Genomic DNA, 21043 nt, shown 5'->3' with positions numbered 1-21043 from the left:
TAGTAGCAGTAAGCAGCAAACCTTGTTAGAAGGCGGAGACTCTCCATCAGCAGTGATGGATTTTAGCTCAATTTTCTCCTCCTTCATCTCCTCTTCCACAGCTGGCTTCTCAGGCTCCTGTTTCTTTTCAGGACTAGCAGTTCTAATAATTCAGCAAAGATGAAAAAGGCAGATGTTCATGAAACAGAGAATGATGTTTCCACTATAGACTTCTTTAGGCAGTGCACAGTAATCATTCCAACAATCCAGAACTTATCTATCTTTTAGAAACTGTAGTCTCCCTCAGACTTGGAAGAAAACATTGGTACTTACCATGAGACTTCAATTTTGTTAAATGTAAGAAGGACATCCTGGTGAAAGGGTTGTCCCATCTACTCGCTATGACAGGCAGAAATGTAGACCAATCAGAGTGGTCCAGGGATCTCTGTAATAACTTCTTAATAACATAACTTAGTCCCTTGATGCTGGTATTTAGCTTGTTTAGTTTGCATTTAAAGTTTTAAATGTTTTTAGTCATTTGATATATTTTGATTATTATTATAATTCAATTGTTTTAATGTGTTATTAGTTTTACTTTTTATTTTACTTGTTTTAACATTGTGAGCTTCCTTCAGTCCTCTAATTGGGAGGAAGGCAGCCTACAAATTAGACAAAATAAGTAGATTAATAATAGTGGGACAGGAGAACCTTGGCTTTCCAGTCTCATCTTCAGCCCCTAGACAAGCAAAAAGAAAAACAGAAGAAAGAAAAAAACAAGAAAGAAGTTGTGGGTAGAAACAGCTCTGCACACAAGGTAGGTATTTCAGGAAAAACCCAAGGTGTCATTGGAAACTCTTTGTCAGTTAACATCTCCATGGAATGGGGAGTGTGTCTTCCTTCTGCTACATAAAATGGACATCTCACTGTAAGTACCAACTTCCTTTTCCCCTGTAGTGGAGAACATCCTGACAAAAGAGATCTATTAAAGTCTTCAGAACGCAGGGGAGGATGGCAGAGACATTCGCGCTTCAAGGCAACTATTTTGAGGACCTGGCAGGAGCACTTGCTGCAGCACCCTTCTCCAAAGTGAGGCCTCAGTCCATGCAGCAATGCCTAACAAAAGAGGACTGAACCTGTCATGTGGCTGCTCTACAGATACCTTCTAAATTTGCCCTAATATTAGCAGTAGCTGAAATTACAGCACTTCTAGTGGAGTGAGCCACCAGGCAAACACATCCCCAAAGACTCATATCAGGTCAGGATACAAGCTTTAAGTGATTTAGCTAAGTTGGACAAGGACCTCTCTTTCCATTGTAGCAGGCTGGAAAGAGACAACCATAGAGTAAAATGGCGTAACACTCTAGTGTTTCACTCTCTCAATATATTTTCCAGCAGCTCTTTTAACATCCAATTTGGGTCGTTCTTTCTCTAAAGGTCAAGATGGATTTGGGAAGAAAGCATGTCACCTTCTTGAGCCTTGTGTAAAATCCATTTCATCTTTGGAATAAAGGACAGGTCTGGTTCAAGAGAAAAAGGAAGCTTGATCAGGGAGTTCAGGGCTACATGGAAGAACCAAAACAGATACTTATACACTATGGGCAGATTGGTGAAGTTCCAGACTTCTGAAAAAACATTTGGTACATGGGTGATTGCTCAAAGACTTTCCACATTTTGAACAAATCATTGAGAAAAAGGTTGCCACGTGTCTTTTAAGAGAACAGGGTTGCAGATCTTACCAGCTGCTTCCTAAAAAGAGGCCAGAACGGAAGTGATGGATGCCCTATCACAGAGCAATTTTTCCTCCTATACCACCTTTACATGGCCACAACGTTTCATAAATCTGATTCACAGAAGGCCAACAGAATGCACCAATCATATCAACCACCTTATGTGTATAACTCTTCTTTAATAATTTTAGTTACTCCACAACCAAGCATGGTGCTGTAGCCACTCCAGTTCCAAGTGCAGGTCTTTTCTCTGACTGAGTAAGTTCAGAAGAGTAGGACTGGCCATGTAGTTCATTTATAAGTGGAGCAGGTCTAAAAACCATGTCTTCCTTTGCTTAAAAAAGTGCAGTAAGAATTATCCTGCATTTATCGAACCTTCCAGATCACCCATTTCAGAAAAGTCCTTGGCCATGGAGTTGTCAGAGTGCCAAAACAATCTGGACAAGAACTGAGGAACCTTGTTAGTGGGATGTGAACAAGCTGACCTACAGAATTTTAATCCTCTTGGTGGCACTGCAGAAGACTCTCTGCAAAAGCCTACATTCTGGTCATCTTGGCTGGGGCAACATAGCCAGTCTGCTTGTGAGTTAAGAGTACTCTGACCATGCTCCACATCTGTCAAGAGAAAATGAAACTCTGCCCAAACTATTAGCAGATTTCTCTCTTACACGAGATTGCATTTGAGGCTCTACCATACCTGTTCACATTAACTTTTGCTGTTATGTTGTCTGTCTTCAATAATACTGACCTGTTTCTTGCCATGACCTGGAATACTAGAAAGGCTAGTCGGATTGCTCATAATTCCAGGAAGTTTATGATATGGGGTGACTTCTCCTTAGACCACTTGCCCTGTTCTATGTGTTTCTGCAGCTGAGCCCCCCACTTTGAAACTGGCAGCGGTTGTCAATTGAGGAAAAATGTGTATCCCTGAGAAACCCCTCCCATCTTCTGAGCCACCAAGTGAGGTTGTTCTGATCTGGCTGCTGACCTGAGAAACTGATGTTCCTATTCTGTTATGGCCTTCTGAAGGGAAAGCAGAAACCACTCCAGATAATGTAAATAGAACCTTGCCTACATAATGCAGTCATATGATGGTGATCATTATGTTCTCAAGGTGGACTAAGATGCACAAGAGCTTTGGAAGCCATCTCCTGCAACTTTTCCAGCTTATCTGATGGAAGTGAGACCTTTCCATTGGCAGTATCTATAATAACAATTAGATGCCTGATACATTCAGATGGAGATGTGACTCTTCCCAAGATAAACCAGAGAAGCATGGACATGAAGGGTGTCCATGGTGAGGTGGACATCTCTAAATCCTTGTTCTTCCCCTCTGGAGAAACCAGAAGGCCATCCAGTATAGACTACAGATTCCTTGAGACGTGAGATATGCCACCACAGTCATGAGAACCTTTGTGAATAATAATAATAAATGTGTGCCATCAAGTCAATTCTGACTAATAATGACTCTTTATAGGGTTTTCTAGGTAGAGAATACTCAGAAGTGGTTTACCATTCCCTTCCTCTGGGGGCACTTTGGGACTATGCAGCTTGCCCAAGATCACACAAGCTGGCTTTCACTCACAGGAGGCACAATGGTGAATCAAACTCTCAACCTCTTGCTCCACAGTCAGGAATTATCTGGAGCAAAAGACAATCTGAATATGAAAATTGCCTGCCCTGAAAGGCAAGTCTGAGAAATTGTCTTTGATTTAGGTGTATACAGGTACAGCATCATTCCAGAACAGCCATAAGTCCTCTGGCTGCAAAACATCCAAGATGAATCTAAGGGTTTTCATGCAAAATCTGCATTTTCTAACATAACCATTCACCCCTTTCATATTCAGAATTGCCCTTCATGACCGATAAGACAGTGTAAAGAATAGTGGGCACAGTAAAGCATATTGAGTCTGTGTACCACATACCTTTGTGCAGAGAATGGAGGCATTCCTCCCTACCCATTCCCTTCTTCCTCAAATAGTTTCTCCTTGTTCCTATCTCAGTTCCTCCTTGTCTAAGAAGAACACTCCTCCACCCTCCTCCTCAAGATGGTGTTTGAACTCTGTCAAGTATTTTCCTTGGGAAACAAAAGGCAGCCGTGCCTTTTAGTTTTGTTTTTCTATCAAGTGCAGTGTGTTCTGTTAGAACTAAGGCTAGAAGATCTGACCAGCAGCTATGTTGACAGAAGCTACACACCACTTGGTGTTCTATCTTTACTGCCGTGGAAGGAGTGAGTGGCATAGTCTCCTTAACAATCAAGAGGGTAATCCAGAAGGTGAAGCAATTAGGCATGGGGGTGGGTGGGTTATAATCCTATGTACTAATCTCAGTTTAAGAAGCTAGAGTTGCAAGAATTTTGCAGCCCCAATGTCATTCATTTGAGAGTGCATAGCATTTAATGAAAAAGCTCCACTGGCATAGTGGGTGTCTCTTAAGTAGCTAAGGAGATCCAGTTCTTGGCAATCCATACTTGTTACCCAATTTGATCCAGCAAGGACTGAAAATCTGGAAAAGCCTGAGCTGTCTTCCTCCTCCCTGGCCTCAGATGTGGTCTGGATCCAAAGTTGGGACTTAGGGGTTGTTTGTGGAGGGAAAGAGAAAGGCACAAAAGTTTTAGTGGTAGAGAAGTTGGGAGAAAGGAAAGAGAAAAGACAGAAAGTAAAAGAAAATGCAGCAAGGCAGAATTGAGCCAAAACAACCTGTGTGAAGGAGAAGCAGGAGCAAGACTGGAAAACCAGGGCTGTCTCCCACACTAGAGAGAGCCCTATAATCTGATCGGTCTACAGTCTTGCCTGCCAAAGTGAGTAGAAGGCACAATGGTTTCATCAGGATGTCGTCTACTATATGAAAACAAGTAATTCAAGTGCAATAGTATCTACTTCAATTTCACCAAGGTGCATTTGATCTCATGAGAAGAAAATAATCCCTCCTCCAAAGGCAGTGATTCATGTATTAATGTATTGAAAAAAATATTATTTTAAGACACTTCTTAAAATATGATGGAAACCATTTCATTTCCATCACTGTTTAGTCTTTTGTAGTTACTCTATGGCAGCATCAGCACAAACAGCTTTACAGTGGCATGATTATATGATGAAGAATTTTAAAAAAACCACAACAGTTTATCATAAGATAATGGAAGAAAGTTACTGGAAGGAAAATTTCTAGACCTCACTTTCCCCTTGCAGCCCTCCTGCATCTCATCTCACATTGTTTAGTGTTCCAGAGAGATTTTTTCCAGTGGTTTGTAAAGTGGTTGCAAGGACAATAGGGAAAACATTTCTTTCAATAAATTCCTGAAATTAGCTTCTCTTAGGATCTAGACCAAATATTCCTAACCCTACCACAGGCTGCTCAAAATCAACATGACAATGGAACTGCAGCTAAAGCTGTTAACTCAGTTTCTTATTCTGCCATCTTTCATACGCACACTGTACAGATGGTTTTCCATCTCATGTAAAGCTCACTTGTATTTGAGAATTGGCACCTGTTAGACCAACAGAGGCTAGTCTGTTGGTAAAAGATAAACAAAAATCAATAGTTCCATTTTTAAAAACACACATGCACTGATGACATTAAAACACACATGCTCATCTTTACTGCTCAGCCACAGGGAATACGAATTTCTCATGCGACCACATGACTAACTGCAACCCACACACATCCTTCATATACACACATGGTTGATTATGTAGACTCTCTATTTGAACTGCTGGGATCCTGGAATAAACAGAATACCTCTCCTTTTTGTTGGGACACTTCCTATGGTATTGACTGTGGGTTACAAAGAGGACTGTGAGTTACAACTAGGAGTTGTTCAGGTTACAATAACGGAACCTACTGGTTGGGCATGCCTTTATATTGTAGAATCCAAATAGGAACACGGTTTTCTGCCACATTATGGGGCAAAAGGATTTACCTAGCTAATTTTTTTCTTTCTTTTTCCTCTTCCTCCTCTTTTTGAGCAGATGTTAAGCTCTCAGCATCAGCAAGGTTGTCCACAGCAATGGCCAAAAAGACATTCAACAAGATATCTGTTGACATACTTCTTTAAAGAAAAGTTAAATTTAATGGCATGGAACAATGTCCTATGGTATCGGGCTTAATTACTATTAAGTAGTTGGCATCAAGCATATCTCAGAAACAGCCTTTCTCCATATGAGCCTCTCAACCTACTGAGATATTCTAGGAAAGTTTTGCTTAGAGACCTTCCATTTCCAAATATACAATCTGCTAAAATGATGGTTCAGAGTCTACTCAGTTGTGGTTCTAGAATTATAGAATACTTAAGTGACACTACCTGAGCCCATCCCTACAGACTTTTTTTACAAGCCTCCTAGGATCTAAAGTTAATTAGTCTTGGTGGATACTTAGTTTCTCCAAGCATATTGAAATCTGAATATTACATTACATTTCATTATACTGTTCAGTATGATTATTTTGATCAATTCTGTATTAATATAGCATGGTTTGCCATTATAAATGATAAAGAAAATAAGATATAATATTCAAACTGATGATTAATTAGACAGACATGTATCAATAATTTTCACTTCCAGTGTTTAAGTGACAGTCAGTACTCTCAATTCTGACAAGAATGAGAAACAAAAGCTATTTCTGGCTAATTTTTAATGGTTAATTACTGGAATATCTCTAAACCTATCCCTCTCTCCTATATTTTCATTGCATCCTGTATATCTGCACAATAAACATTCAAGCAGGGTTCTCACATAAGCAAGCAGTCCTTATCAAAAAGAGTGAGCAAAGCCCTGCTTTTTGGGGGAACATAGTTGTATTTAATTTCATTATGAAAATGATTTCTTCTTCTTAGGGCCTGTCCAGACAGATGTTTGGATCCCATTTGGTGTAGTTTGGTTAGAACAAAATTACAGTGTCCAGTTTTGACTTACAGTGCTTCATCCTGTTCATTTCTAGAGCCATATCTTTCTTTTCTGGCACAGTCTAAGGCTTCTGAGTTTTTTGGCACTCTTTAGTGCTTTCCTAATTATCCCATTGTGTAGACCATGCAGATAGTTAGTTCACACCCAAGTGGAGCTTTGGAATGTATTATCTGAGGTGACAATCCTGTGACATATTACGTGGATTGTGACATTAAAAGGGAGGGCAGAAATGTTTCCCCCTCGATTTTTTCTTCTTTTCTAAAATACTTTCCTAACTGACGCAGCACAATTCTAATATATTGGAGGATCTTCAAAGTCCATCCAAAATACCAAAGAAAAGAAATGTAGCAGCAAAGGATACAGTTTCCACAGATGAAGAGGATGATGAAGTAAATACAGACCAACATTCCTGGAAAAGAGGGGCCGCCATAAGCCATGATCCCATCATACATCACCGAATTCCAGTCCTCCCCAGTCAGGATCTAAATGACACATTTCCACCAATGGGAGGACACAGTATTAGACAATATGCAGAACATCTGCAAAAGCTTGTTATAAGAAAGAACACAATCTTGGTTTGCTTTGAAGAAAATCTTCTGCCTGCTAAGAATAGAAGACACTTGTTGAAATCTTTATTCTTACTGCAAGGTATCGATGGGAAAACACTTGGCATCCACTATGGACTACAAGATAGAAATATACATTGCTATCCACCATCTAAGGCCATTTGTTCTGTACAACAGCTTGTTTTACACACTGACTGACATTAAGAACATCTTGTAGTCTTTCTGTTGACATTCTATGACCCAGGGTCAGATTACACCATAAGGCAAATGTATATTTCTTTCTCCTACATTTCCAGACTCCCAAAATGTTCACAAGTCCCTGCCTCTGACATCAGATATCCAGACAAAGCCATACAATCTCCCAGTTTACCAATCAGAAAACAAAAGCAAGCTGATTTGCAAAATGCGGGTTGAGGAAAGCTCATATTAAAATTAACAAAATCTTTTCTTCTTAAGCATGCATTGCCTCTGGATGAAGAACTGGCATTTCATCTCTTCAGGCAGTTAGAAATTAGACACTATGTGCTTATTTTAAATTTGTCTTGGGACACAGCTGAATGGTAGTTTTCATTTGATATGTTCCTTCAGTCATCTGTGAATGACCCTAGACTAGATCTGTGTTTCCACAAAGGCAGAGATCTCACATTTGTAAGCCATATTCTGGTGTCTCAGCTGAACATTTCTTAAAAGTGCTTCTTTATATATCAACTCCTTCTTCCAGGTAGGCCCTGCTGAAACAATATTACTTCAAGGCCAGTGAGAATACAGAGAAGGGACTTCTCAAGACTGAGGACACCTCACTGTACTTCTCTCTGCAAAAAGTCCTACCTTGGCATTTAAAAATATTACAAGGGCGTTTTGTTAATTTCAAATGCCTTTCAAGAAATTCTAAATGCAATTTGTGATTAAACCTAGTGCTGCATGCAGCTGATGTAAGAGTTTTACAAATAAAAGAAAATATTGCAAAAGCATACCTGAAACACAGTGAGCAGAGACTGGGGGAAGTTGTCAAACGTGCTTCTCCTGGTTTGCATTTCATCAAAGTTAAACTTGCCCCCAAAGAGCTGCATCCCTAGGAGGGAGAAGATGATGATGAAGAGGAAGAGTAGCAGCAGCAGGGAAGCAATGGAGCGCACCGAGTTGAGCAGGGAAGCCACCAAATTACTCAGAGAGTTCCAGTACCTGAGAAGCCAAAAGAAAGATGATTACATTTCCTCTGTTCAAGGCAAATGCTTCTGGCCTGCATGAGGTGTCACCTTCAGGCAGCTGCCTGATGTCTACAAATATGTCTTTTACAAACAGCCTGTCAAGAAGTAATATAATGTAATGATACAACATTTGTTATTATTTCATAAAACAGGACCTGTGACACTTAATGAATATTTTCATGGTTATACAGTGTGAAATGCAGAAGTCCTTCTCCACTTATAAGGCTTGTACCTTGCACACCTGGAAGAATACTTAGAGGAAAATCTTACCTATACAGTGATCAGTAGACACCGCTTCAATGAATTACCTTCATTACAACACTCACAGCTGTTCGCAACAAGAATACCTCACTCTAGAGAATAGCTCTGTGAGAACTGACAAGAACAGATGGAAGAACAGTCTGGACTCAAAGGCAGATTGGTTTAAAATCTGGTCCAAGTATGTCCAGTCTTTCATTGAAGGGGACTGGCTTTTCATTTTCTGGGAAATTGGCAAGGAACCATCTCAGTGTTCACACAGGGATAATCTTGTGTTAATTACAAAATATAATTCAGATATACCTTAATAATATTTACATGGTAAAACATTAAGGCCTGTTATATATTTATTCTATCTTCTAGTTAAAATTTTCAAGATGGCTAGTAATAAAAACAATAAAAAGCAAAAGCCCACAAAATGTCTAACAATATTCAAAAAAAGTATGACTAGAGCTGCAGGATACAACAGGGCAATAAAACAATGGAAAGGACAGGTTACTAACCTGTAACTGTAGTTCTTTGAGTGGCCATCCATGAATTCACACAGATGGACTGTTTCTGCACCTACACAAAACTCCTCAGAACATTTTAGAGCTGAAAAAAAATTCCATTAGAATACCCCCCTGCACAAACATTGCACATGCTCGCTCATTCCAGAGCCATTCCTCAGTTCCCTCAGTCCACTGCTGTATACCAAACATTATAGTACATGGGAAACTGTGGGGAGGAGGGCTGAGTTGTGTGAATTCAGAGATGACCACTTAAACAAGTACAGTTACAAGTAAATGACCTGTTCTCCTTTGTGGTCTCCATGAATCACTCATATGGGTGAGTAGCAAGTTCGGTTACTTGTCAGTGGGATGTCATGCCAACACAGAAGAAACCACTGCTCTGCCAAAAGATGCCTCATCCTCATTAGCGCTGACATCCGGCCTGTGATATTTGATGAATTTCGAGGGTTGAGACCACATTGCTGCTCCACAAATGTCACTTAACTGGATCCTTTAAGGAATACAGTTGGGGAGGTTACAGTTCTGGTTGAATGACCTTTGAAAGCAGTGGTTTCCAATCTTTTCCAAGTCACAACTCCCTTTTATAATAGTCAAGTAATCTGTGACCCCCTCCTGCCACATTTACATAAAAAGGTCATTGTTGTTGTTGCTTGACATTGCAGCACCGTCAATGCTGCTGCTGGTTGTGCTCCTATTGCTGCTGCTGTCAACTCTGCAACCACCACTTCAAAGCAGGCTGGGGGAGAAGAGAGAAGGTAGGGAGAAGAAAACACAAGATGGGCCATGGAGCAGAAGAACATTGTGGTACCCACAGAGGGGGCAAAACCTTTGTGCAGAGAGGATCCTTCTCAAAATGTGGCACAGAGCTTTCCTTGCATCCACTGCAGAAGAGGTAGGCCATTTGTTTATGTGTCCCCTCCTGGTATGTTGTGGGGAGTGGTTGTTATTTTTCCATTTCCTCCCCTTCTTTAGGCTCTCCCAAAGTAATGCCTCAAAAAAATTCCTTTTTTGCAGGAGTCGCAGTTATATCTTTCTGTTGGTATTTCTTCTTTTGTAAAAAAAAAAAATAGTCCAAGTCATACCCTCTCAAAAAGTAGAAGCTTCTTTCTCCCTTGAAGGGCCTGTTTCTTATACATAATCACTATCTTTAATATCCTATTCCAAAAGGTCAAGGAAGAAATGATTTAACAAACGTTATAAGGTTGCCCGTAACTCCCCAGAAAATACTTTGTGATTCCCTTGGCATCTTGAACCCCAGGTTGGGAAACACTGTTTTAGAAAATAAGGATGTGGTCTCTTCACCAGTTGACAGCAGAACTTGATGAGCCATTTTGATGGAGGGTTATCTAAGTCAGTGGTTCTTAACCTTTATTATTCAGGTGTTTTTGAACTGCAACTCCCAGAAACCCCAGCCAGCAGAGCTGATGGTGAAGGCTTCTGAGAGTTGCAGTCCAAAAACATCTGAGTAACAAAGGTTAAGAACCAGTGAATTCTAAGTGCCTACTCTTGATTATTGGTAACTGTTAGTTTTTCATATATGCTTAGTTTTTAAACTATAGAAAGCTAAGGACCGACGAACATCCAAAGTATGTAGAGTTTTCTACACAAAAGTGATGGAAAAAAGGTTGGCAGGACAATGGAATGATTGAGGTGGAAGTCAGAAACTATTTTGGGTAGAAAGGAGATGTCAGGGGAAATGATGATTTTTACCATGTAAAATTGGAAGAATGGTGTGCTATGTCTGAGGGTGCATAGTTCATTTGCCCAGCAAGCTCATATAGCAGCCAAAAGAAATGCAGTTTTATAAGTAAATGGTCGCTGGTCCATTGTAATTAGTGGTTCAAAGGGAGATCTCATTAGTTGATTGAGAACCAAGGAAAGAGACCATTGAGGAGGAGGTATTCTAATGTCAGGAATGGTATCTGCAGACCACAAGGGGATTTTCTGAGAACTGGATTTCTAAAGAATTTGGATGCCCAGGAGAGAGCAGGTTAGTTTGCTACAATAGCCAACAGACAGCTTATTACCAAAGTATATTATAACCCATTCTCCTTTAAGCGGAAGAGAAAAAGGAGCACTGTAAGTAGCAAGGACTGGAAATCTGACTTGCCTATTGAGGTAGCAAAGGAGGAAAACCTTCTCCAAATGTATTCATAGGTCTGTCTAGTGGGCAATTTTTGAGACTTGTTATTCTCTAACACTGGAGAATTCTCCATGCTGTCAGGCTCAGTGTGGGTAGGTTTGGATGATGAATTGAACCACTGTTCTGAAAGAATAAGTGTGGAATTAAAGGTAGATGGAGAAAATTGCAAGCCATTAGCTTCAAAGTCATAAACCAGGCTTGACAGGGCCACCACGGGGCTATGAGGACTGTATTTGACTGTTCACTAGAGGGTTTGGTGGGAAGGCATAGAAAAGATATTTCAGCCACCTGTTCATGAATGCATCCCTAAGGAGTTGGGGCCCCATCCTGCTCAAGAGCAGTATCTGTGGCAATTTTTGTTGTTCTTCGTGGCAAAGAGGACTATGAATTATTGCAATGGCCCAGAGGATCATTGGCTGCCCCCTTACCTCTTTGGAAGATCTCTATAATTCCTGATGTCTTAAGAAAGCCCAAAATATTATCAAAGATCCATCACACCCAGGCCATTCCCTCTTTCAGTTGTTACCATTTGGTAGGAGGTACAGGATAATTAAAACAAAGACAAATAGGTTGAAAACAATGTATTCGCGAAGGCTTTCATGGCCAGGATCTAATGGTTGTTGTGGGTTTTTCAGGCTCTTTGGCCGTGTTCTGAAGGTTGTTCTTCCTAACGTTTCACCAGTCTCTGTGGCTGGCATCTTCAGAGGACAGCACTCTGTGCTCTGTACTCTGGACAGAGTGCTGTCCTCTGAAGATGCCAGCTACAGAGACTGGCAAAATGTTAGGAAAAACAACATTCAGAACACAGCCAAAGAGCCCACAAAACCCCACAACAACCAGGTTGAAAAAGAGTTTCTATCCCAGAGCCGCAGCTATATTGAATGCCACTGTATAGTGCAATATTAATGTGTTGTGCAATGGGAAATTAAATGTGAAGGATATGGATGTGAATGAGAGGGATGTGTTTTATGTGTAATGTGCTATGTTATGAATGCTATGTTCTTGTGTATTTTATTATTATGTGTACTAGAGATGGGATTTAATTTTGTTGTACAGAAGTACAATGACAACAAAGTAAATTCAATTCAATTGGGTAACCCAGGTGTTCTTGGACTGCAAATCCCAGAAACCCCAACCAGCAGAGCTAGTGGTGAAGGCCTCTAGGAGTTGAAGTCCAAGAATACCTGGGTTGTCCAAGGTTGCGAACCACTGATCTTGCAGGCTGGTGTCCATGAAGTAGATGGGCTTGATTCTGTGTTACCTTATTTCATAATTTGTTAACATCTCTGGAGGTGCAAAGTCAACCAAATAAATAGACCTTTTCAATGGGGCCAGGTTTCAGGCAGCCATTAGTAATCCTGCATTATTCATTAAGAGCTACAGCCACTTGTTTGGCATATGCTTGTATTTGTAGGTGAAGTCTGCAGAAGGAGCATCTAGGTCACAGGAAAGCCAAATAATGTGCTCGAATTTCTTGTGCTTTTTAATGGTGGCTGGTTGGTTGTATTTCTGCTGTTGTGGTTTCTGGGAATAATTGTATGTTGACAAGGAGGAAGGAAAGGGTCTCTTTCTGGTTGTGTTCTAAATGATGAATAGGAATGTGGTCTTCTAGAAGTGGCCCTAGACTGCTACTAATGATATTGAGGGAGGAATCACATCTTCTCAGCATTAGTTCTCTTTTTATCAAGGTTATCCATAATATCATCTGTTTTATGACTGACAAGACCTTCCCCATCAAAGGGGTATTCAGTTCTAGCACTGGTGTCCTCGGAGAGGCCAACCATCCAGAGCCATGCATATCTTCTTAGGAAGACTACTGCAGGGAGGTTTTTTACAGCACAGTTGGTGGCATGCATACGTGGAGTTGCAAGAATTCCTGCTGGAATTTGGAGGCTATTTTTTTTGTCCTCAGGAAGGTTATCTATTGGTGGCTAAATCTCCCATAGGAAATGCTGATTCACTCCCATGGCATCCTAATAGTTTCCAATTCTTACGCAGTAGAACAAATCCTTATGCCCAAGGCACCAAGTTTATGGCCTTCCCTATTTTTAAGTGTAATAGGGCTGATCAGCACAGGGTCCTGGAGCAGATTCATAGTTAGTAGGTTCCCTTGACCCAGTCTGTGTGGCCTCTATTATAATTGAATTCAGCAGCATGTGTTTGAGAAGGAAGGTGGTTTCCTTATCATAAACTCTGTAAAAGCTCTCAACTTGTCTAGAAGTGAGCTGTGAAGTAGAGGGCTTGTTCCATGAGGAGGGAAGTTAGCATAGAGATGTGAAATGGATGCCTCCAGTCTTAAAGTTACATCAGTGTAAGAATGGAGATCCTCGGAAGGTGAAGTAGGGTGAACATCATCCATGTCAGACTCCAGGGTGGTGATTAAAGCATATGAGAAATCCTCTGCTGACTCAGAGCCAGAGTCAGAAACAGTGGGTTGAGAGTCGTCACTACAGATGGCCCATAGAGCACCTGGAAGCAGTAGATTACCTACAGTATGCGAATGAATAAGCAACTCCCCAAAACCCCAACCAGCACAACACCTGGGTTACCAAGCTAGGGAGCCACTGTTTTAAATGATAGAGCATAGTTGAAGAATGGCAGAGGGAGGTGCCAGGATTAGATCCATGATGGAACTGGGGCATTGAACTGTAATACTATGGTAAATGGGCTCTCAATTCTGAGGGGAAGTTTTCCAGAGATGTTGCATTGTAGAGAAACTCTTACATGGACTCATTTCCCACATTCTAGAGGCAGAGGGATGGGATGACTCCATGAGCATGAACGTTCCCTGCAAGCAGGGTTGACCTTGATGAGAGCTGCCATGCAATGGAGAAAGTTCCATAAGGGAATGCTGGATGTAATGGCTCCACTTTTGGAACAGACTGATGTAGAGGAAGAGACTGGGCATGAGTTGACTCTTCCTGCGAACCTAGACAGATGATGTCATCAGGATCTTTATGGGGTCTGAGTTGATCAGAGTCTAGAGAAGTTTGAGTCAGCTTAAGATGTTGCTTTGATTGTTTTTTGGAGGGTTTCGACTTATTTTGGACTTTTTTCAGGTGCCAACAACTTATCATTGGATGGTTTCTTCCTTTTTTAAAAGAAAAGTGTTGAGATTGATTATATCCTTCATGGCAAGGCCACCAACTTCCAATTTGGGAGGATAACAAACAAGGATGGTGGAAAAAACAGGTAAAGATTTTTCTAAAAGAGAAAATAAGCTCTAGGAATGTTTCCCAGAAGCTTCCTCAATGGCGGATGGAAGGAATGGCTGTGGTATGCACGAGAATGTGTAATTTTTTTATGCTAATAGATCTCTTTTTAAGCTCTAGAATGTTCTGAGGAGTTTTCCACAGGTGCAGAAACAATTCTTATTTATTTATTATTTATTTTTTAAGAATATTTTTATCCTTTTTTCTTGAAAAGGACCCAAGGTGGCTTACAACATTGAAAGATAATACAGTATTTAAAGTTGAAACAGTGAGTATACAATGTTGATTCATGGAAACCACAAAGAAACTGAAACTTATTATCAGTTAAAAGCCTGTTTGAAGAGAAATTCTTAATATAGTGTCTGAATTAAACTAGAAGTGCATGAGGAGAGTGCTTTTAAAGTGGGCAAAAGGGTTAACCTCCAACCATTAATTATATAAGGGTGCATCCAGATAATGGTTCCAATGAAGATTTATTTTGTAACAGACATGTTCATAGTAATAATGCTGGGTCTGCTGGTGAGAGGGTTGGCATGGCAAGTTTGTCATATTGCTCCTAACTGGCTCTTCTGATTAAAAGAGGCATAATCATTGTCCTGGTGTGCTGTAATGGACAGAGTGATATACTAAGACTCAGGAGACTTGGGTTCAAATCCTGTTTGACCATGAAACCCATTGGGGGATGGCTTTGGTAAAACCACTTTTGAAATATTTCCCATACTTTGAAAACACTATTAGTCATCATCATACACAATTACTGTTAAGTCCTGAAAATGCTGGAGGAAAATATGAACATTAGATACCATACCCTCAATTCCTTTGCAAATCTATACATTCCATACACCAGATAACTATACTCTTCATCATTTCTGTGCAGTCTCACATCTGCATTCCAGGTAGCACTTGTTAGCATGACTTTGTGAAATATAAATGGGTCTTTAGGTCAGTACTTCTTTTATTGTTTGCAATGACCCACAAAAAAAGCAATACATTGGAAACAAATCACCACTTTCATGACTTCCTGTTGGCTTGCAAACCACTTGGAAAATAGAGTGTCAACTTGTTTAATCAATGAATAAACCTGTTATCTTCCTGCTCTATGTACGTATGCTTTATTGCACAGGAAGATAGGGAGCATCACAAATGTCCCCTGTCTTCTGACATTGTGTTACAAGTGGCTGGAAGGATGGGAAATGTCACCTGGTTGAAGTGGCAATTGGATGATGATGATTCTTAGCCTGTTGCCATGATGACGTATGTATGTTCTCTCTTTCCTCTCTCTCCCAATTTAAAATAGGTGAACTTTCACCATATTCATAGGGGATTCCTCTCAAATTAGTTAAAATTTGGAGTAGGAGATATATCAGATTGTGCAGAAAGGACTACAAAGCTATGGTTGATGTTTTAGCTCGGACACAGTTTGTGCTTGGGAACAGTCTTACATAGGCATGAGCTGGCTAAATCTCTGTATCTAACTGAATTCAATAAATATCTGTAATCACCAAATGTTTAATAATATCAATAATCAAAATAAAAGAAACAGAATTGCACAGAGGAGTGGGCACCCAGGATTTCTGCATGAAAAATATTTTTACACGGAGTTCTATATGGAGGGGGTTTTTTTTGAGACAAAGAGTTCTGTTCTGGTACTAAAAACAAACAAACTCCTAGACTGAGTATCAGAACAGAACTCCTTGTCTCAAATTTGATAAGTATTTTTTACCATTTTTTAAATACCAAGAATGAGCTGGCTAGATAGCTCGTTTCATGGTTCTAGAGTGTTCTCAGAAGAAGCAAATGGTAAACTAGTTCTGAGTATATCAAAGAAGTTCTGGAAAGCGTTGCCATAGGTTTGAATTGATAGTGGCAAGCAATTATGACTATTGGTTGTGGATTTTTCAGGCTCTTTGGCTGTGTTCTGAAGGTTGTTCTTCCTAACGTTTCACCAGTCTCTGTGGCTGGCATCTTCAGAGGACAGCAATCTGTGCTCTGGTGTAGTTGGCTTGGGAGTGCAGTATTTATGGCTGTGAGATAGGCCTTTGTCTTTTTCTGTAGATGGGTGATTCGTGTGTCTTGTTGTGGGTGTCTTGTTGTGCTAAGGAGAAGAGATTATCTGTCACTGTGGTTGATGGGTGTCGTTAGCTGGTCTTTCGTGTGTAGTGATCCTCTGTCTTTGTGGCTGGGTAGAGTTCGTTGACCTTTTGCACGCTGTATTTTTGAGAGCTGGGAGCCAAGTTTTGTTGAGCTTTATACTTTCCTTTTTTTTAAAGTTCTGCTGGTGCTTGTGACGATTATTATTAATACTAGGAGTAAGCAACCTTATTTCGCTACCATGCAAATGGTTGGTTCTATGTGAGGTGCTTTAGAGATCTAGTAAAAGACACGCCCATAATGCCCTACAACTCTGATATCTACCCACCCCTTGTTTTGAAGCTCTATTAGGAAATTAGTGTTCAACAGAGAGAAATCATGATTAAGTTTTTATAAACCACATTCCAAGACTCAAAGTGGTTGAAGTAAGAATTCTATGGAAAAGAGGAAAATTGCATTCATCAGGTCCTCCACTTTGGATCACTTTTAGAGAAATGTCATACTCAGGTATGAAGGTGAGGAAGAACCCCTCACATTTCAAAATACAACATGAATTAGACATCTCTTAAGCCTAGCTTATGAGCACCACTGAGATTCCAAACAACATGGGAGTGAAACTGCTTGAGAAAGTATTCATTTTACATAGATGCTAAGCCAGTGATTTTAACAATGGCCCTCATTTTTAGATAATTTCTATAAGATAGGCAAAATTATCACAATATTTATTTATTTATTTATTTGCTTATTTATTGTATTTTTATGCTGCCTTTTTCATAGTGAAAGGACTCCCATGGACCTCCCATCACACAAAATGCTTCTGATCCAATTCTGATTCAATACTGTTTGGCAATCTTGTCAGTAACCCTACTTCTGAACCATGCTGCCCCTGATCTTATCAGCCACATGACAAATCCCAGGGAGCTGATAAACAGTCCTCTACCATCATTCTCTGGGTCCTCTTGCAGAGGAAAGATGAAAACCATTGCCGTACTGGTCTGACAAGAGGAAAGATGAAAACCATAGCAATACAGGTCTCTTTCAAATCTTCTCAACAAAATATCATGATCTACTGTATCAAAGGCTGCTAAAAGATTTAACAGTATCAGCAAGGACGACTCTCTCCCTGCCCAGATAGCAAAGGAGATCATTCAGCCGGCTGTGTCAGTATCATAGCCAGGTCAGACGCGAGACTGGAAAGACTGGAAAGGGTGAAGGGTGGATGCATCTTCCAGGAGGTTTTGCTTTGCTACCACCTTTTAAGCAAAAAGGGAAAATTGGAAACCTTCTGATAACTAAACACTTGTCTCCTCTCTTTTAAGTTTCTTTAATGTAGGTCCTATAATTGACATTTTCAAGGCCTTATTTGACCTGGAAGCAGCACCTACTGTGGCCTGAGATAGGCATATATGCATGGATCAGGCTACAGTGGCAGAGTTAGGCATATATACTCCTGCTTGGATCACTAGCCACTAATTAACTCCTGTGTTTATTTCTTTTATTTCTGCACCCATACACATATATTCTTGCCAACTGGGGATAACATTTCATGGCCAGAATCCCTTTCATCACACCTACCAGTGTAACTCTTAACAGCATAAATTTCAGTGGTTTTTAATAATCACATACCAGTCACATGAGACATAGGGACACCTCCCTATATAGACCTGCTTAGGTTGTCCATAAAAAAATTGTGTTATTTTTAATGTTTAGGTAAAAAGCAATGCTGATTTTCATTGTGAGTGTTCTGTTTTGCAGTTTCCTGCTTTGGTTGGTTGGTTGGTTGGTTGGTTGGCTGGTTGGTTGGTTGGTTGGTTGGTTGGTTGGTTGGTTGGTTGGTTGGTCGGTTTGTTTGTTTGTTTGTTTGTTTGTTTGTTTGTTTATTTATTTATTTATACCCCGCCTATCTGGCCCGTCGGGCCACTCTAGATTTCTAAGATTTGGACACACTAAGCAATTTTAGCATAAAATTCTAAGCTTTTGTTTTTTCTGCATCTAACTAAATTCTGAAAACATTCTAAATACAGGGCTATCAAAAATCAGCCCATTATCAGATCCTTTATGACCACCATAAACAAACAAAAAGATAATGATAATATCTCACAGTCACACAGCATGAAGGAAAATGGAGGATGACTATTTGTGGAAAAATATACTAGAAATACATTTTGCCTAGAAACTGCTCACAAGATTCTTGGATAAGGAAGGACCATATCTGCCCCTTAATAAACTGTATTAAACATTTTTAAAAAAGAAAATACCTTGTGATTTTAAAGATCCTCAGCAGTCTCACACATCTCAGCACTGAGATACCCAGTGGTGACATAATCTTCGTTTCCACTAAAATGGTCTCCAGGATTCCACCACATACAATGAAACAATCAAAGCGATTGAAGAGAGATACAAAATAGGCTTGAAGACCCAAGCTGTACATCTTCAGAAGCATTTCAGCCGTGAAAAGAGCCAGCAGTACCTTATTAGCAGTATCTCATGGAGATAAACAGAAAAACAATGATTATTATTGTGGTAATGCTACAGTAATGTGACAAAAACAACTTGAATAATTTTAATGACTAAACAAATATTACAATAAAGTTTTCCTCTGGAATAACCACCTTCATATCTTTGTGCTGTGAAAAGCAAAATTTTAAATCAGCAGTAATACAATAGAGTCAGTGTCTTGTAGTTCTTTCAGTATTGAGACTAGGATTTGGATGATTCTGGCTCAAGTCCTTTCCTGGTTACGAAATTCACCGGATGACCTTGGGTTAGCCACTCTTTTTAAGCCTGACTTAATTGAAAGATTTCCTATGAACAGAAATTGGGAAGAAGGGAAGGTAGGTTTACAGCAGTATGCCCTAAGCTCATAAAGGAAAGGCAGGATATATGTAATATATAAATAAATAACACTCGCCCTCCATATAAAGAGCTATAATAACTTGCACAAGTTTGAATTCACTCCTAAATTCCTAGACAGTGAGTTAGGTGAAATGGACTGTTACTTTTTCCTAGAATGGTGGTTCTCAACCTAGGGTAACACAAGTGTTCTTGGACTGCATCTCCCAGAAATTTTGGCCAGTACAGCAGGTACTGAAAGGCTTCTGAGAACTGCAGTCCAAGAACACCTAGATTACCCAAGGTTGGGAACCTTGTTCTAGAAAATATTTTTTCAAACTCTGTTCTCAAAAACCTGCTAGTTCCTTTAAAGCTAATCAGGACTTCTTGAAAGAGAAGATCCTAAATAATAGTCAAGTTTCTCTCAAAGACAGATTGCTCGTTAAATTGCTCATGCAAACACACATAATTAACTTCTTTTTCCTCTTATACTTTTAACCAAGTCACTCCTAGTCCAAAGATATCAACTGATTTGCATAAGCAAAAGATCACATGCTACTTTCAAACCAGCATGTGACCCTTCCTTCTCAAAATTAAAAGTCACACAGAAGTCTCTGTGTTATGTCAGAGATTCCTGTGCCATTTTCTGATTTCCCAACAGGGAGATGCTCACAAGATAAACAAGAGAGGTATGAGATTATCCAAAATCCATTTCTTATCTTGCAGGGCCCCTCTCTTTGGACATCTTGAGTTGTGGTGAGAGAGTAATCTTTTCTTGGCAAAGATGAATGCACAAACCAATGAAATTATGGTTGGGTACAATATGGTTTCCCTGGACTAAATTGCAGGTCATTTCTGTTCTAGATTATGAAAAGTTCCAAAGTGCACAATGATGCCTATTTTGAAATATTGGTTTGGCTATTCCAGAGAATACACATGCAAGACAACTTTACATAATTGTGGAAACTGAGCCTTCTGATATTATACAGAGCATATGGATATGGACTGGTTTTAATCATATGCATTTGGAACATGAAATTGAAAATACTAGGCCATAGTCTCCCATCCCCATGCTAGGTAAGCACTAAATAGCTCCCGAACAATAAATCTGAACACACTGGATGCTTTGAGAGAGTGTAATGTCCTTTCATTAATTACAGATTTAAATGTAGAAATAATTGTACACTAAGTGCAAAATATATTAATGCAGTTGTATATCTTTCATACAAAAATGTGAATTTTATATTTAATACAGTAATGAATTCTTCCTAATACTGTATGTATGTAATCATATAGTTTAATGTACATATACTCAGTTTACTGGGGCCTCGAGTTACAAACATCCCTACTTACGAACATTTTGAGTTACGAAAAGCTCCAGCCACAAAATTTTGCTTCAACTTGAGGCTGGAGCGTCCACTTACAAAAACAAAAAGGCATGGGGAAAGGGCGGAAAATTCAAACCATTGGTGGTGAAGAGGTTGCTTCTTTATCCCAACGGTTAGGAAAAGGGAAGCTCAGCCTCCCAGGCTTCCAACACCGGCCTGACTGCCACACAGGGTGCCGGTGCTTTGGAAGCCCAGAAAGCTAGCACCCAGTGCAGCGGTCGGGGCG

The 21043-nt window shown here is 39.9% G+C and overlaps 1 protein-coding gene and 1 long non-coding RNA gene across 15 annotated transcripts in view; one reads left to right on the top strand and one right to left on the bottom strand.

The window, feature by feature from the left end:
- CACNA1C (calcium voltage-gated channel subunit alpha1 C) overlaps positions 1-21043 on the bottom strand; it is a 658158-nt gene that overhangs the window by 141994 nt on the left and 495121 nt on the right. For all 14 annotated transcript variants that reach the window (XM_078376325.1, XM_078376333.1, XM_078376335.1 and 11 more), the window contains 5 exons: positions 18856-19081; positions 8148-8355; positions 6969-7089; positions 5626-5740; positions 22-142 (listed from right to left, as the gene is read on the bottom strand). In XM_078376325.1, coding sequence (XP_078232451.1) covers positions 22-142; positions 5626-5740; positions 6969-7089; positions 8148-8355; positions 18856-19081 — 791 coding nt within the window. The remainder of the gene's footprint in view (positions 1-21; positions 143-5625; positions 5741-6968; positions 7090-8147; positions 8356-18855; positions 19082-21043) is intronic.
- LOC144583143 (uncharacterized) lies at positions 139-11854 on the top strand. Its single transcript, XR_013536776.1, has 2 exons — positions 139-793; positions 9814-11854. It is a non-coding gene; the product is annotated as an uncharacterized LOC144583143 (long non-coding RNA).

Source organism: Pogona vitticeps, chromosome 5, assembly GCF_051106095.1.
Source record: "Pogona vitticeps strain Pit_001003342236 chromosome 5, PviZW2.1, whole genome shotgun sequence".
NCBI lineage: Eukaryota > Metazoa > Chordata > Lepidosauria > Squamata > Agamidae > Pogona > Pogona vitticeps.
This window is presented reverse-complemented; position numbering and strand designations above follow the sequence as displayed.